Here is an 18,018-nt window from a genome sequence, read left to right on the forward strand (position 1 = left end):
ACAACCTGATAATAATGAATTACAATAGTCCAGCCTAGAGGAAATAAATGCATGAATTAGTTTTTCAGCATCACTCTGAGACAAGACCTTTCTAATTTTAGAGATACTGCGTAAATGCAAAAAAGCAGTCCTACATATTTGTTTAATATGTGCTTTGAATGACATATCCTGATCAAAAATGACTCCAAGATTTCTCACAGTATTACTAGGGGTCAGGGTAATGCCATCCAGAGTAAGGATCTGGTTAGACACCATGTTTCTAAGATTTGTGGGGCCAAGTACAATAACTTCAGTTTTATCTGAGTTTAAAAGCAGGAAATTAGAGGTCATCCATGTCTTTATGTCTGTAAGACAATCCTGCAGTTTAGCTAATTGGTGTGTGTCCTCTGGCTTCATGGATAGATAAAGATGGGTATCATCTGTGTAACAATGAACATTTAAGCAATGCCGTCTAATAATACTGCCTAAGGGAAGCATGTATAAAGTGAATAAAATTGGTCCTAGCACAGAACCTTGTGGAACTCCATAATTAACCTTAGTCTGTGAAGAAGATTCCCCATTTACATGAACAAATTGTAATCTATTAGATAAATATGATTCAAACCACCGCAGCGCAGTGCCTTTAATACCTATGGCATGCTCTAATCTCTGTAATAAAATTGTATGGTCAACAGTATCAAAAGCAGCACTGAGGTCTAACAGAACAAGCACAGAGATGAGTCCACTGTCTGAGGCCATAAGAAGATCATTTGTAACCTTCACTAATGCTGTTTCTGTACTATGATGAATTCTAAAACCTGACTGAAACTCTTCAAATAGACCATTCCTCCAGATGATCAGTTAGCTGTTTTACAACTACCTTTTCAAGAATTTTTGAGAGAAAAGGAAGGTTGGAAGATTGGCCTATAATTAGCTAAGATAGGTGGGTCAAGTGATGGCTTTTTAAGTAATGGTTTAATTACTACCACCTTAAAAGCCTGTGGTACATAGCCAACTAATAAAGATAGATTGATCATATTTAAGATCGAAGCATTAATTAATGGTAGGGCTTCCTTGAGCAGCCTGGTAGGAATGGGGTCTAATAGACATGTTGATGGTTTGGAGGAAGTAACTAATGAAAATAACTCAGACAGAACAATCGGAGAGAAAGAGTCTAACCAAATACCGGCATCACTGAAAGCAGCCAAAGATAACGATACGTCTTTGGGATGGTTATGAGTAATTTTTTCTCTAATAGTTAAAATTTTGTTAGCAAAGAAAGTCATGAAGTCATTACTAGTTAAAGTTAATGGAATACTCAGCTCAATAGAGCTTTGACTCTTTGTCAGCCTGGCTACAGTGCTGAAAAGAAACCTGGGGTTGTTCTTATTTTCTTCAATTAGTGATGAGTAGTAAGATGTCCTAGCTTTACGGAGGGCTTTTTTATAGAGCAACAAACTCTTTTTCCAGGCTAAGTGAAGATCTTCTAAATTAGTGAGACGCCATTTCCTCTCCAACTTACGGGTTATCTGCTTTAAGCTGCGAGTTTGTGAGTTATACCACGGAGTCAGGCACTTCTGATTTAAAGCTCTCTTTTTCAGAGGAGCTACAGCATCCAAAGTTGTCTTCAATGAGGATGTAAAACTATTGACGAGATACTCTATCTCACTTACAGAGTTTAGGTAGCTACTCTGCACTGTGTTGGTATATGGCATTAGAGAACATAAAGAAGGTGTTGTGTGGGCCGCTGAAGAGGGGGTACTGCTGGCCCTCCACCACAAGATGGCGCCCTGCTTGAAGTGCGGGCTTCAAGCACGAGAGGGCGTCGGAGCGACCGGGAGTGACAGCTGTCACTCATCATCCGTACCAGCTGTCACTCATCCACTACTCATCACCACCACCATAAAGGCTGGACTGCAACTCCACCTCCCCGCCGAGAAATCAGCTACCATTCAGGTAATTTCTCTGCTAAGCTTAACTGTGACTAATAGTCTGATCTCATTTGCAGCCGTTTTCCTGTGACGGTGTCCTTATCTGCGGTATTGGCGTTTGGTGTGGACTGCGACGGCTTCACCTCACACCCCAAACCAGATAAGTGGTTTCACAGGAGCTGCACGAGTGTGTGATTGGAGGTGGAGGTTTTCCCTCCTAACTGTATACAGACTGTGGGATTACTGAGTGTGCGAACTCACACTCATCAGGACTGTCTCTGTTCTCTGCCAGCAGTACCGGGTCTGACTGCTGAAGACAGTGGCCACCTGGGGCGCAGGGCGCAGGGCTTGGCGGCTCCGGTGTTCTTCAGCTCCGTTGGTGGTGGAAGCTGTGTGGGATCCGGCTCTTCTCTCGCCAGGCGTCTTCTATCGTCGAGCCTGCCCACACGTCACCTGGTGTATAATTGACATTCCACCATACTGTTATTGTCTGTACGTCGTTGTGCGATTCACAACATTAAATTGTTACTTTTGGCTTCTCCATTGTCCGTTCATTAACGCCCCCTGTTGTGGGTCCGTGTCACAACACTTTCACAACAGAAGGAATCATATCCTTAAACCTAGTTACAGCGCTTTCTGAAAGACTTCTAGTGTAATGAAACTTATTCCCCACTGCTGGGTAGTCCATCAGAGTAAATGTAAATGTTCTTAAGAAATGATCAGACAGAAGGGAGTTTTCAGGGAATACTGTTAAGTCTTCAATTTCCATACCATAAGTCAGAACAAGATCTAAGATATGATTAAAGTGGTGGGTGGACTCATTTACATTTTGAGCAAAGCCAATTGAGTCTAATAATAGATTAAATGCAGTGTTGAGGCTGTCATTCTCAGCATCTGTGTGGATGTTAAAATCGCCCACTATAATTATCTTATCTGAGCTAAGCACTAAGTCAGACAAAAGGTCTGAAAATTCACAGAGAAACTCACAGTAACGACCAGGTGGACGATAGATAATAACAAATAAAACTGTTTTTTGGGACTTCCAATTTGGATGGACAAGTCTAAGAGTCAAGCTTTCAAATGAATTAAAGCTCTGTCTGAGTTTTTGATTAATTAATAAGCTGGAGTGGAAGATTGCTGCTAATCCTCCGCATCGGCCCGTGCTACGAGCATTCTGGCAGTTAGTGTGACTCGGGGGTGTTGACTCATTTAAACTAACATATTCATCCTGCTGTAACCAGGTTTCTGTAAGGCAGAATAAATCAATATTTTGATCAATTATTATATCATTTACTAACAGGGACTTAGAAGAGAGATTCAATGTTAATTTTAGTGACCTCCGTTTGGCGTAACCGGGTGTCATTACTGCCGATGTGAATTACAATCTTACCAAATTTACGCTTAGCCTTAGCCAGCAGTTTCAAATTTCCTTCAATGTCGCCTGCTCTGGCCCCCGGAAGACAATTGACTATGGTTGCTGGTGTCGCTAACTTCACATTTCTCAAAACAGAGTCGCCAATAACCAGAGTTTGATCCTCGGCGGGTGTGTCGTCGAGTGGGGAAAAATGGTTAGAAATGTGAACGGGTTGGCGGTGTACACGGGGCTTCTGTTTAGGGCTACGCTTCCTCCTCACAGTCACCCAGTCGGCCTGCTTTCCCGGCTGCTCGGGATCTGCCAGAGGGAAACTAACATAACATTCATGTAATGATAGAAAACAATTTACCTTGTTTTCAGGGAAGAAAATACGTACAGGTCTTCAAGATATACACTCGGGTGATCACTGTCAAGATAGGTACATGTACAGTGCGGCTGATCACTGATATCATGGTGATGGGGGTGTCACATGGATTGCTGTCTCTGTGTGTTGCAGGTCCCTGATTGAAGATGGCAGCCAAGGCAGGCAAGGACCTGACAGATGTTGCCCTGTCACTAAAGAAGACCACGAAGTGTGGGAATACAGATTACACAAAGTGTATCATATGCAAAGAACAGTCTGCTGAAAAAATTCTCAGAGTTCAGCCCACCTCCAAAGTAAAGCTCATTGAAGCCATGGAAGCTCGAGAAGACAGCACCTTCACAAGGCTGCAAAAAGACACTGCTGAAGAGACATGGCTAGAAGACAAGGCCCCCAAATGGCATGCTAGATGCAGGAACTGGTACCTGAATAAGAAGAGCTACCAACTGGCCAAAAAGAAGCATCTTGCAGGTAGTACCAGTTCCATGACAGACTCCCCTCAACCCAGATGCAGTACCTCGGCTGAACACACCACCAGAATGACCAGGCAAAGTGTTTAAGCATATGATGCAAAGACTCAGTGTGTTATCTGCAACAAGACGTGGAGAGATGGGAAGGAGCCAACCTCTAAGTTGTCTACAATAAACAGCCAGAAGGCCATCAAGGAGAAAGCAAAGTTGCTCCATAGAGAGGACATCCTCCTGAAGCTCATTGGACAGGGTCATGATATGGTAGCTAATGACATCTATTACCACAAGCCCTGCATGGACAATTTCAAAGCTCAGAGGGTTTCTGGAAGTGTGCAACAGAACGTGTACAACATCACCTTCAATCAACTTGTGGAACAACTTGAACCTTTGCTGTTCAAAGAGATGTCTGGCTTCTTGGTGACAACTCTGAGGGATCAGTACAGGACACATCTCCATGAGCTTGGAGTGAAAACTGCAGACATATACCGAGCCATCACTCTGAAGTGGAAGCTGGAACAGAAGTTCAGCAGAAGAATTTCCATTATCAACCAAACCAGTGGATCAGGCTTCATCTTGTGCATCAACAGTCCCACTGGGTGATGCCCTTGAGAAGCTAAGACAACTAGAGGCAGCCCAGCATGTAGATGAGAAACAACGTACACTGTATCAAGCTGCAAAGATTCTGCAGGCAGATTCCCAGCTCTGTACACTCGCACACTCGTGAGAAACCAGCAATACACATTTCCTTCACAGCAGCCAGCACCCTGGTTCATGATTCACTGTTCAACTTCACAAGCTCGCTACTCTGTGACAAAGGGCCAGAACTGGCTGAAAGTGGAAGGGCACAAGTTGATCAGTTGACAGCAGAGAAAGCCCTCATCATGTCTCAGCAAATGTTGCAGCATGTATCTGGCATCCCTACCTCTCTGGGCACAGCATTGCCTACCACCTGTACAACCAGACATGGAGCAAGTCCTTGATCTTAGCAACAGGTTGGGACAAGGGATCAGCTATGATCGTCTGCAACGTCAGCTCACTGCACAGGGTGCTAGGATCGTGCAGCAGGTGGAACAGGATGGTGTATTTGTTCCAGAGAACATGACACATGCATCTAGGACTCCCCATGTGTTTGCCATAGACAATCTGGATTGGAAGATGAAGACATTAGAAGGTGGCAGCTTCCATACTACTACAGCTATCATCATTGAAAATCCAGTCAGTGAAAGCAAAGAGCCACGTGGTCTATGTGTACCCACTTCTGGGACACAGAGGGCACTGCATGACATTCCTGATGCACCTACCACAGTCTGTCACATCTCTGTCAAAGACAGGCAGAAGTCAAGGTCACTGGCCCAGATCACAAGTGTGGAAGATTTGATGACTGAATCTGATGGGAGTGCAGAAGATATGTACTACTGGTATGAAGGCTAGGCAGAACAGTGACAACATCACAGCTCCTAGATGTCCCTTATGAAGGAGAAGGATGATTACCAGGATTTTCTGCATTCTGTGCAGAGATCCATCCACATCGGGAAGCCAGCACCATTGCATACCTGCCTCTTATCCCGGCACCCCCAACAGATCCTGCTGTCCTCAAGGATGAGATGACACATTTAGTCAAAACAGCACATGCACTTGGCGACAAGCAGACCATCATCACTGGAGACCAGGCCACATACGAGCTGGCAACAGCCATCAGAGATAAACACCGAGATGAGTTTGGTGATGTCATATTGCTACTAGGAGGGTTCCACCAAGCCCACAACTACCTTAGAGCAATTTGCAAGATCACAAGAGATGCAGGTGCAGAGGAACTTCTTGTCCCAGCTGGTCTGTGCCAGGAGGGGACTGCAAGAAAGATGTTTTGGGAGAAAGGTGACTACTACCAATCCCTGCATGCTCTCCGGGTACTCAGTGAGGCTATGTGGCACCTTTTCTGGGAGGCATTTGAGGCATGGGTCCTAGCAGGCCAGGAAACACAACAGTGGCAGGCCAAGATAGAAGCTGTACTGAAGGTGTTGTTACAGAAGGATGTACCAGTAGCAGAGAAGCTGGAGGAAATCCAAAGAGCACGTCCACAGCTAACAGCCCTCAGAATGCACATGATGGCATTTCAGAAGTCACTGGATGGTCACCCAACAGCTGCTTTCTGGTCATCCTTCCTTGAGATGACAGACATCCTTCACAGGTTTATCTACTACCAGAGAGAAGGGCACTGGATTGGGCATCTCTGTGAGTCAGGAAGGATGCTTCCCTACCTCACTGCAGCAGGACATTACAAGTATGGGCAGCAATCTCTGCCCCTTTACTTGGCAGAGATGAAGAAACTGCAGGAAACTTCTCCAGACGTACATGGAGCAATGATTGGAGGTGGATTTGTTGGAAGAAGAGCTGATGGTCATCACAATGCTGTCTCTCCTGACATGCTTCTAGAGCAGACCTACAATGCAGATGCCAAAGAAAAGAGTGGGCTGGATGGCATTACTCTAAGTCCCACTGCACGGACCAAGTGGGTCTACACAAAGCCGATCACTGCAGCTCTCTCTGCACAATTCCAGTCAATGATGCATCTCCATTCTGTGGGTCCACACCATGAATCTGGCCAAGCCTGTGTCTCCTGGGATGCAGAGTTAGTACTGAAAGTCATGGCAGCAGTAGAGACCAACCCCTTCACAGCAAGCACCCAGTTCCTGATTAATATATCTACAGGACAGTGTGCAGATACAGCAGTAGAGGAGCATCTGACCACAGTGAGAGAGCTGGGCCTGAAGGCATTGGCTGAAGTGATCCAGTAGTATATCTTCTGATCCAGTGATCAGAAGAAGACTACCATAGTGAAGCTCAACACCTTCCACACACAGAACAAGAAACCCAAGAAGGCTGAGGCAAAGGCTGCTCCACCAGGGAAGAGTGACGAGGTGACTGCACTCCTACGGATGACACAAATCATGGCCAGTGGTGGAGATGTCAAAATAGTTGAGTTTATAGGCCAACATGAATGCAGCAAGTATCCTCCAGCACTCTTCCAGGATGATGGGTCCATGAGAGTTGGCACCAAAGCCACCCTAGTGAAGACCCTCAAAGAGGAAACTGGAGTTGCCACTGCAAGTGAACTGCCACAGGATGACCAGAAAACTGCAGTAGTGGTTGATGCCATGTACGCAATCAGGCAGTGGTCTTTCAAGAAAGGCGAGACCTTCAGCACCATATCTGAGCGATACCGGCATAACCTCTTGACTGACATCCCTGCAGGCACAAAGACCATCCACGTCTGCTGTGACAGGTACAGTGGACCAAGCCTCAAGTCAGCTGAGCAAGAGCACAGATATGCCCGACCAAAACCAGCCAAAGTATATGAAGTGAGTGAGCGTACAAAGCCCCCGACCCACAAGAGTTCTTTGCCAAGTCAGCTAACAAGGCTAGTCGCCTTCACTTCTTTTGTGATGGCTGGTGTGAAGGTGAAGTGCTTTCTCCTGCCCTAGGTTCAACTCGGCTCTAACTCGGTGGTGGCTTTGAGGAAGAGATGAAGACGGTGCTTCTGACAGAAGGGTCTGTTACAGCTGTGCCTGCCTTGGAATCAACACAACAGGAGGCTGATACCAGAGTGATCCTCTACTCCATATACAGTGTCCAGAATGAGCAGGCTGAAAGAGTGATCATCTATGCCAATGACACAGATATCATCACCACATGGCTGTATTATGCTGCAACACACCTGAAGGACCTGCCTGAGTTCTGGGTACGAACAGCCCATGATGTCTACCTCCCTATCCATGAGATGGCTGTGGCACGTGGTCTCTCACAATGCCATGCTCTACCCTTTGTACACAGCCTCAGTGGTCGAGATACCACCAGCTATCCCTATTTCATGGGGAAGAAATCATGGATAAAGGCTAGCACCACTGTAGACCTTGCTGCACTGGAGTCATTTGGGAAGGATGCAACAGATGACATCACACCTAACATCATCAAGGAAGCACGGGATCTCACTATCGCTGTGTACACCACGAGGGCAGACAGCTTTGAGGAGTCTGACCTAGCAAAGTTGAGGACCTACAAGTTCCTCAACAACAGGTCAACACTCCTGAAGCTTCTACCACCAACAGAGAATGCCTTCCTGCTGCATCTGAAGCGGGCAGCACTTGCTACCATCATTGATAAGAATGGACACATGGCAAAACCAGATCTACCTCAGTACATGGATTTTAGGTGGTCCATGCAATATGACAGCCTGTTTCCAGTGCCAGCAACAAAGCCTCCCTGGCCCCAGGACCTGAGGAAGGCAATGTCATGTCACTGCATCAAGGGATGCAAAAGGAACTGTTCCTGCTCAAAGAAAGATGTCCCATGCTATGAAGGGTGTCGCTGCCAGGGACTGGCAACCAAGTGCAGTCGTGTGCAGTACACTGATACAATGGAGAGCAGTGACAGCAGGACAGAGTCAGAAACTGACTAAGAGACTGATACAAATAAGCCTACTGATGAGAAATTAAGGACTGACAAAGTATTTACCAGTACCAGTATTGTTCTGGACATTATAGACTGGCTTATACATGCTATAAGCCATTTACATTAAGTTACATACAGTATTCAGATATTATCGTGAAAGTATTAGTCTAATTATAATGAAGCATAATTGCAGTCAACAGGTCACACTTGTGCATATTTTGAGTGCCAACATTCAGCTACCAGTATTTAGTTTCACAAAAAGATAGATGATTATGTTTGTGTACATTCAAGTTCTTATTTCTTTGGATTTCACATCAAAAGATATTCTTCTGTTGAAGTTAATGTTATTGGAGTAAATTTTTTTGTTTGAAATTTAAGATTTGTGTTTTTCCATGACTTAAGGGAAAGTAAAATGTTTATAAAAACTTTTTTCTTGGAAGGCAACTTGTTTTCTTAAAAGGCAGAATTAATAACTAAAAGCTGTCCTTTCTGGCAGTCCAGTGCCTTGAAATTTCCATCTTAGGATGATATATCATTTAGTATAGTAAATAGGACACTTATTTAGTTAGAAAAAAGTCACATCTACGTCCTTAGAGTGTTTAAACTCCATTATATATCCACTGTTAGGCTTAAAGCCTTTAATAACAAAAATAAGAAAAAAGCGCCTATCCGCGGACATGGCTATTTCAAATAAAGGCCTCCTATAGATTTTCAGTAGAAAATTTCCAGGGTTGTCCAACCAGGTTGTGATCCTAGGAGGGTGTAGATGTCATTTCTGGCCACCAACCTTTTATAACATTCCATGTCTGCAAAACCCTATTTGCTCCCTGGGTAAGAGGTCAGACATTTCCTGTAGTTCTTGACCAAGTTTACACACACTGCAACAGGGATTTTGGTCCACTCCTCCATACAGATCTTCTCCAAATTTTTCAGGTTTGGAGTTTCAGCTCCCTCCAAAGATTTTCTATTGAGTTCAGGTCTGGAGACGGGCCAGGCAACTCCAGGACCTTGAAATGCTTCTTACCCTCTAGTCTGTTGCTCTATAAAAAAAAGCCCTCCGTAAAGCTAGGACATCTTACTACTCATCACTAATTGAAGAAAATAAGAACAACCTCAGATTTCTTTTCAGCACTGTAGCCAGGCTGACAAAGAGTCAGAGCTCTATTGAGCCAAGTATTCCTTTAACTTTAACTAGTAATGACTTCATGACTTTCTTTGCTAATAAAATTTTAACTATTAGAGAAAAAATTACTCATAACCATCCCAAAGATATATTGTTCTCTTTGGCTGCTTTCAATGATGCCGGTATTTGGTTAGACTCTTTCTGTCCGATTGTTCTGTCTGAGTTATTTTCATTAGTTACTTCCTCCAAACCATCAACATGTCTATTAGACCCCATTCCTACCAGGCTGCTCAAGGAAGCCCTACCATTAATTAATGCTTCGGTCTTAAATATGATCAATCTATCTTTATTAGTTGGCTATGTACCACAGGTTTTTAAGGTGGCAGTAATTAAACCATTACTTAAAAAGCCATCACTTGACCCAGCTATCTTAGCTAATTATAGGCCAATCTCCAACCCTCTTTTTCTCTCAAAAATTCTTGAAAGGGTAGTTGTAAAACAGCTAACTGATCATCTGCAGAGGAATGATCTATTTGAAGAGTTTCAGTCAGGGTTTAGAATTCATCATAGTACAGAAACAGCATTAGTGAAGGTTACAAATGATCTTCTTATGGCCTCAGACAGTGGACTCATCTCTGTACTTGTTCTGTTAGACCTCAGTGCTGCTTTTGATACTGTTGACCATATTTTATTACAGAGATTAGAGCATGCCATAGGTATTAAAGGCACTGCGCTGCAGTGGTTTGAATCATATTTATCTAATAGATTACAACTTGTTCATGTAAATGGGGAATCTTCTTCACAGACTAAGGTTAATTATGGAGTTCCACAAGGTTCTGTGCTAGGACCAATTTTATTCACTTTATACATGCTTCCCTTAGGCAATATTATTAGACAGCATTGCTTAAATTTTCATTGTTACGCAGATGATACCCAGCTTTATCTATCCATGAAGCCAGAGAACACACACCAATTAGCTAAACTGCAGGATTGTCTTACAGACATAAAGACATGGATGACCTCTAATTTCCTGCTTTTAAACTCAGATAAAACTGAAGTTATTGTACTTGGCCCCACAAATCTTAGAAACATGGTGTCTAACCAGATCCTTACTCTGGATGGCATTACCCTGACCTCTAGTAATACTGTGAGAAATCTTGGAGTCATTTTTGATCAGGATATGTCATTCAATGCGCATATTAAACAAATATGTAGGACTGCTTTTTTGCATTTGCGCAATATCTCTAAAATTAGAAAGGTCTTGTCTCAGAGTGATGCTGAAAAACTAATTCATGCATTTATTTCCTCTAGGCTGGACTATTCTAATTCATTATTATCAGGTTGTCCTAAAAGTTCCCTGAAAAGCCTTCAGTTAATTCAAAATGCTGCAGCTAGAGTGCTGACAGGGACTAGAAGGAGAGAGCATATTTCACCCATATTGGCTTCTCTTCATTGGCTTCCTGTTAATTCTAGAATAGAATTTAAAATTCTTCTTCTTACTTATAAGGTTTTGAATAATCAGGTCCCATCTTATCTTAGGGACCTCATAGTACCTTATCACCCCAATATAGCACTTCGCTCTCAGACTGCAGGCTTACTTGTAGTTCCTAGGGTTTGTAAGAGTAGAATGGGAGGCAGAGCCTTCAGCTTTCAGGCTCCTCTCCTGTGGAACCAGCTCCCAATTCAGATCAGGGAGACAGACACCCTCTCTACTTTTAAGATTAGGCTTAAAACTTTCCTTTTTGCTAAAGCTTATAGTTAGGGCTGGATCAGGTGACCCTGAACCATCCCTTAGTTATGCTGCTATAGACTTAGACTGCTGGGGGGTTCCCATGATGCACTGAGTGTTTCTTTCTCTTTTTGCTCTGTATGCACCACTCTGCATTTAATCATTAGTGATCGATCTCTGCTCCCCTCCACAGCATGTCTTTTTCCTGGTTCTCTCCCTCAGCCCCAACCAGTCCCAGCAGAAGACTGCCCCTCCCTGAGCCTGGTTCTGCTGGAGGTTTCTTCCTGTTAAAAGGGAGTTTTTCCTTCCTACTATCGCCAAGTGCTTGCTCACAGGGGGTCGTTTTGACCGTTGGGATTTTTCCGTAATTATTGTATGGCTTTGCTTTACAATATAAAGCGCCTTGGGGCAACTGTTTGTTGTGATTTGGTGCTATATAAATAAAATTGATTTGATTTGATTTGTCTTCCTCATGCCCTCTGGTCCTCCTCATGCCCTCTGGTCATCCACACCCTCTTGTCGTCCTCATGCCCTCTAGTCCTCATGCCGTTTGGTCCTCCTCATGCCGTCTGGTCCTCCTCAGCCTTTTGTGATCCTCCTCATGGCCTCTCGCCTCTTGTCGTCCTCATGCCCTCTGGTCCTCCTCATTCCGTCTTGTCCTCCTCACCCTCTTGTCATCCTCATGCCCTCTGGTCCTCCTCATGCCGTCTGGTCCTCCACACCCTCTTGTCGTCCTCATGCCATCAGGTCCTCCTCACCCTCTTGTCGTCCTCATGCCCTCTGGTCCTCCTCATGCCGTCTGGTCCTCCTCATGCCCTCTGGTCCTCCTCATTCTGTCTTGTCTTCCTCACCCTCTTGTCATCCTCATGCCCTCTGGTCCTCCTCATGCCGTCTGGTCCTCCACACCCTCTTGTCGTCCTCATGCCATCAGGTCCTCCTCACCTCTTGTCGTCCTCATGCCGTTTGGTCCTCCTCATGCCGTCTGGTCCTCCTCAGCCTTTTGTGATCCTCCTCATGGCCTCTCGCCTCTTGTCGTCCTCATGCCCTCTGGTCCTCCTCATTCCGTCTTGTCCTCCTCACCCTCTTGTCATCCTCATGCCCTCTGGTCCTCCTCATGCCGTCTGGTCCTCCACACCCTCTTGTCGTCCTCATGCCATCAGGTCCTCCTCACCCTCTTGTCGTCCTCATGCCCTCTGGTCCTCCTCATGCCGTCTGGTCCTCCTCATGCCCTCTGGTCCTCCTCATTCTGTCTTGTCCTCCTCACCCTCTTGTCGTCCTCATGCCCTCTGGTCCTCCTCATGCCCTAAGGTGCTCCTCATGCCGTCTTGTCCTCCTCACCCTCTTGTCGTTCTGATGCCCTCTGGTCCTCCTCATGCCATCTGGTCCTCCTCGCCCTCTTGTCGTCCTCATGTCCTCTGGTCCTCCTTATGCCCTCTGGTCCTCCTGATGCCGTCTGGTCCTCCTCACCCTCTTGTCATCCTCATGCCCTCTGGTCCTCCTCATCCCGTCTGGTCCTCCTGATGCCGTCTGGTCCTTCTCAGTCTCTGTCATCCTCGTCATGGCCTCTTGCCCTCTTGTTGTCCTCATGCCCTCTGGTCCTCCTCGCCGTCTTGTCATCCTCATGCCCTCTGGTCCTCCTCATTCCATCTGGTCCTCCACACCATCTTGTCATCCTCATGCCCTCTGGTCCTCCTCATGCCATCTGGTCCTCCTCACCCTCTTGTCATCCTCATGCCCTCTGGTCCTCCTCATGCCATCTGGAATTACGTGCCATTTGCAATTACAGAGGTCAAACGTTTCCTGTAGTTCTTGACCAAGTGTACACACACTGCAACAGGGATTTTGGTCCACTCCTCCATACATCTTCTCTAATTTTTTGAGGGTTTGGAGTTTCAGCTCCCTCCAAAGATTTTCTATTGAGTTCAGGTCTGGAGACTGGCCAGGCAACTCCAGGACCTTGAAATGCTTCTTACGGAGCCCCTCCTTAGTTGCCTTGGCTGTGTGTTTGGGGTCATTTCCTCATGGCCTCTCGCCCTCTTGTTGTCCTCATACCCTCTGGTCCTCCTCCTTCCATCTGGTCCTCCTCACCCTCTAGTCTTCCTCAAGCCCTCTGGTCCTACTCATGCCGTCTGTTCATCCACACCCTCTTGTCGTCCTCATGCCCTCTAGTCCTCCTCATGCCGTTTGGTCCTCCTCATGCCGTCTGGTCCTCCTCAGCCTCTTGTCATCCTCCTCGTGGCCTCTCACCTCTTGTCGTCCTCATGCCCTCTGGTCCTCCTCATTCCGTCTTGTCCTCCTCACCCTCTTGTCGTCCTCATGCCCTCTGGTCCTCCTCATGCCCTCTGGTCCTCCTCATGTTGTCTGGTCCTCCACACCCTCTTGTCGTCCTCATGCCATCTGGTCCTCCACACCCTCTTGTCATCCTCGTGACATCTGGTCCTCCACACCCTCTTGTCGTCCTCATGCCATCTGGTCCTCCTCATCCTCTTGTCGTCCTCATGCCCTCTGGTCCTCCTCATGCCCTCTGGTGCTCCTCATGCCGTCTTGTCCTCCTCAGCCTCTTGTCGTCTTCATGCCCTCTGGTCCTCCTCATGCCCTCTGGTGCTCCTCACCCTCATGTCATTCTCCTCATGGCCTCTAGCCCTCTTGTTGACCTAATGCCCTCTGGTCCTCCTCATACCGTCTGGTTCTCCTCCCCCTCTTGTCGTCCTCCTCACCCTCTTGTCATCCTCATGGCATCTGGTCCTCCTCACCCTCTTGTCGTCCTCATGCCCTCTGGTCCTCCTCATCCCGTCTGGTCCTCCTGACGCCATCTGGTCCTCCTCAGCCTCTTGTCATCCTCCTCATGGCCTCTTGCCCTCTTGTTGTCCTCATGCTGTCTGGTCCTCCTCGCCATCTTGTCGTCCTCATGCCCTCTGGTCCTCCTCGCCCTCTTGTCGTCCTCATGCCCTCTGGTCCTCCTTGCCCTCTTGTTGTCCTCATGCCCTCTTGTCATCCTCACGCCCTCTGGTCCTCCTCATGTTGTCTGGTCCTCCTCACCCTCTTGTCGTCCTCATGCCCTGTGGTCCTCCTCTCCCTCTTGTCCTCCTTACACCCGCTGGTCCTCCTCATGTTGTCTGGTACTCCTCGCCCTCTTGTCGTCCTCATGCCCTCTGGTCCTCCTCGCCCTCTTGTCCTCCTTATGCCTGCTGGTCCTCCTCATGTTGTCTGGTCCTCCTCGCCCTCTTGTCCTCCTTACGCCCTCTGGTCCTCCTCGCCCTCTTGTCCTCCTTATGCCTGCTGGTCCTCCTCATGTTGTCTGGTCCTCCTCGCCCTCTTGTCCTCCTTACGCCCTCTGGTCCTCCTCACCCTCTTGTCCTCCTTACGCCCTCTGGTCCTCCTCATGTTGTCTGGTCCTCCTCACCCTCTTGTCATCCTCATGCCCTCTGGTCCTCCTCGCCCTCTTGTCCTCCTTACGCCCTCTGGTCCTCCTCACCCTATTGTCGTCCTTACACCCTCTGGTCCTCCTCATGTTGTCTGGTCCTCCTCACCCTCTTGTCCTCCTTATGCCCTCTGGTCCTCCTCATGTTGTCTGGTCCTCCTCACCCTCTTGTCCTCCTTACGCCCTCTGGTCCTCTTCATGTTGTCTGGTCCTCCTCATGCACTCTTGTCATCCTCATACCCTCTGGTCCTCCTCACCCTCTTGTCGTCCTCATGCCCTCTGGTCCTCCTCGCCCAATTGTCATCCTTACGCCCTCTGGTCCTCCTCATGTTGTCTGGTCCTCCTCACCCTCTTGTCCTCCTTACGCCCTCTGGTCCTCCTCATGTTGTCTGGTCCTCCTCACCCTCTGGTCCTCCTCATGCCCTCTGGTCCTCTTCATGTTGTCTGGTCCTCCTCATGCCCTCTGGTCCTCGTCATGTTGTCTGGTCCTCCTCATGCCCCCTTGTCCTCCTCACCCTCTTGTCGTCCTCATGCCCTCTGGTCCTCTTCATGTTGTCTGGTCCTCCTCATGCCCTCTTGTCGTCCTCATGTTGTCTGGTCCTCCTCATGCCCTCTGGTCCTCCTCATTCCGTCTTGTCCTCCTCACCCGCTTGTCATCCTCATGCCCTCTGGTCCTCCTCATGCCGTCTGGTCCTCCACACCCTCTTGTCGTCCTCATGCCATCAGGTCCTCCTCACCCTCTTGTCGTCCTCATGCCCTCTGGTCCTCCTCATGCCGTCTGGTCCTCCTCATGCCCTAAGGTGCTCCTCATGCCGTCTTGTCCTCCTCACCCTCTTGTCGTTCTGATGTCCTCTGATCCTCCTCATGCCCTCTGGTCCTCCTGATGCTGTCTGGTGCTCCTCACCCTCTTGTCGTCCTCATGCCCTCTGGTCCTCCTCATCCCGTCTGGTCCTCCTGATGCCGTCTGTTCCTCCTCAGCCTCTTGTCATCCTCCTCATGGCCTCTTGCCCTCTTGTTGTCCTCATGCCGTCTGGTCCTCCTCGCCATCTTGTCGTCCTCATGCCCTCTGGTCCTCCTCGCCCTCTTGGCGTCCTCATGCCCTCTGGTCCTACTTGCCCTCTTGTTGTCCTCATGCCCTCTGGTCCTCCTTACGCCCTCTGGTCCTCCTCATGTTGTCTGGTCCTCCTCACCCTCTTGTCATCCTCACGCCCTCTGGTCCTCCTCATGTTGTCTGGTCCTCCTCACCCTCTTGTCGTCCTCATGCCCTGTGGTCCTCCTATCCCTCTTGTCCTCCTTACACCCGTTGGTCGTCCTCATGTTGTCTGGTACTCCTCACCCTCTTGTCCTCCTCATGTTGTCTGGTCCTCCTCGCCCTCTTGTCCTCCTTACGCCCTCTGGTCCTCCTCACCCTCTTGTCGTCCTCATGCCTTCTGGTCCTCCCTATGCCGTCTTGTCGTCCTCATGTTGTCTGGTCCTCCTCATGCCCTCTTGTCGTCCTCATGTTGTCTGGTCCTCCTCACCCTCTTGTCGTCCTCATGCCCTCTGGTCCTCCCCATGCCGTCTTGTCGTCCTCATGTTGTCTGGTCCTCCCCATGCCGTCTTGTCGTCCTCATGTTGTCTGGTCCTCCCCATGCCGTCTTGTCGTCCTCATGCCCTCTGCTCCTCCCCATGCCGTCTTGTTGTCCTCATGTTGTCTGGTCCTCCTCATGCCCTCTTGTCGTCCTCATGTTGTCTGGTCCTCCTCACCCTCTTGTCCTCCTCATGCCCTCTTGTCGTCCTCATGCCCTCTGGTCCTCCCCATGCCGTCTTGTCGTCCTCATGCCCTCTGGTCCTCCCCATGCCGTCTTGTCGTCCTCATGCCCTCTGGTCCTCCCCATGCCATCTTGTTGTCCTCATGTTGTCTGGTCCTCCTCACCCTCTTGTCGTCCTCATGTTGTCTGGTCCTCCTCATCCTCTTGTCGTCCTCATGTTGTCTGGTCCTCCTCACCCTCTTGTCGTCCTCATGTTGTCTGGTCCTCCTTATGCCCTCTTGTCGTCCTCATGTTGTCTGGTCCTCCTCATGCCCTCTTGTCGTCCTCATGTTGTCTGGTCCTCCTCACCCTCTTGTCGTCCTCATGTTGTCTGGTCCTCCTCATGCCCTCTTGTCGTCCTCATGTTGTCTGGTCCTCCTCACCCTCTTGTCGTCCTCATGTTGTCTGGTCCTCCCTATGCCGTCTTGTCGTCCTCATGCCCTCTGGTCCTCCCTATGCCGTCTTGTCGTCCTCATGTTGTCTGGTCCTCCTCATGCCCTCTTGTCGTCCTCATGTTGTCTGGTCCTCCTCACCCTCTTGTCGTCCTCATGTTGTCTGGTCCTCCTCACCCTCTTGTCGTCCTCATGCCCTCTTGTCGTCCTCATGTTGTCTGGTCCTCCTCACCCTCTTGTCGTCCTCATGTTGTCTGGTCCTCCTCACCCTCTTGTCGTCCTCATGCCCTCTTGTCGTCCTCATGTTGTCTGGTCGTCCTCATGCCCTCTGGTCCTCCTCATGCCCTCTGGTCCTCTTCATGTTGTCTGGTCATCCTCATGCCCTCTGGTCGTCCTCACCCTCTTGTCATCCTCATGCCCTCTTGTCGTCCTCATGTTGTCTGGTCCTCCTCACCCTCTTGTCGTCCTCATGCCCTCTTGTCGTCCTCATGTTGTCTGGTCGTCCTCATGCCCTCTGGTCCTCTTCATGTTGTCTGGTCGTCCTCATGCCCTCTGGTCGTCCTCATGCCCTCTGGTCGTCCTCATGCCCTCTGGTCGTCCTCACCCTCTTGTCGTCCTCATGCCCTCTTGTCGTCCTCATGTTGTCTGGTCCTCCTCACCCTCTTGTCGTCCTCATGCCCTCTTGTCGTCCTCATGTTGTCTGGTCGTCCTCATGCCCTCTGGTCCTCCTCATGCCCTCTGGTCCTCTTCATGTTGTCTGGTCCTCCTCATGCCCTCTGGTCCTCTTCATGTTGTCTGGTCATCCTCATGCCCTCTGGTCGTCCTCATGCCCTCTGGTCGTCCTCACCCTCTTGTCGTCCTCATGCCCTCTTGTCGTCCTCATGTTGTCTGGTCCTCCTCAACCTCTTGTCGTCCTCATGTTGTCTGGTCCTCCTCACCCTCTTGTCGTCCTCATGCCCTCTTGTCGTCCTCATGTTGTCTGGTCGTCCTCATGCCCT

The 18,018-nt window shown here is 48.5% G+C and overlaps 2 protein-coding genes across 2 annotated transcripts in view; one reads left to right on the forward strand and one right to left on the reverse strand.

Annotated features, from left to right (window-relative positions):
* slc2a1a (solute carrier family 2 member 1a) overlaps positions 1–18,018 on the reverse strand; it is a 261,459-nt gene that overhangs the window by 98,021 nt on the left and 145,420 nt on the right. The gene's annotated exons all lie outside the window — the stretch shown is intronic.
* LOC117511756 lies at positions 3,728–8,599 on the forward strand. Its single transcript, XM_034171651.1, has 3 exons — positions 3,728–3,772; positions 5,914–5,919; positions 7,665–8,599. The coding sequence occupies exons 1-3, from the start codon at positions 3,736–3,738 to the stop codon at positions 8,570–8,572; spliced, it is 951 nt and encodes a 316-aa protein (XP_034027542.1). The 5' UTR covers positions 3,728–3,735; the 3' UTR covers positions 8,573–8,599.

Source organism: Thalassophryne amazonica, chromosome 6, assembly GCF_902500255.1.
Source record: "Thalassophryne amazonica chromosome 6, fThaAma1.1, whole genome shotgun sequence".
Classification (NCBI taxonomy): Eukaryota; Metazoa; Chordata; class Actinopteri; order Batrachoidiformes; family Batrachoididae; genus Thalassophryne; species Thalassophryne amazonica.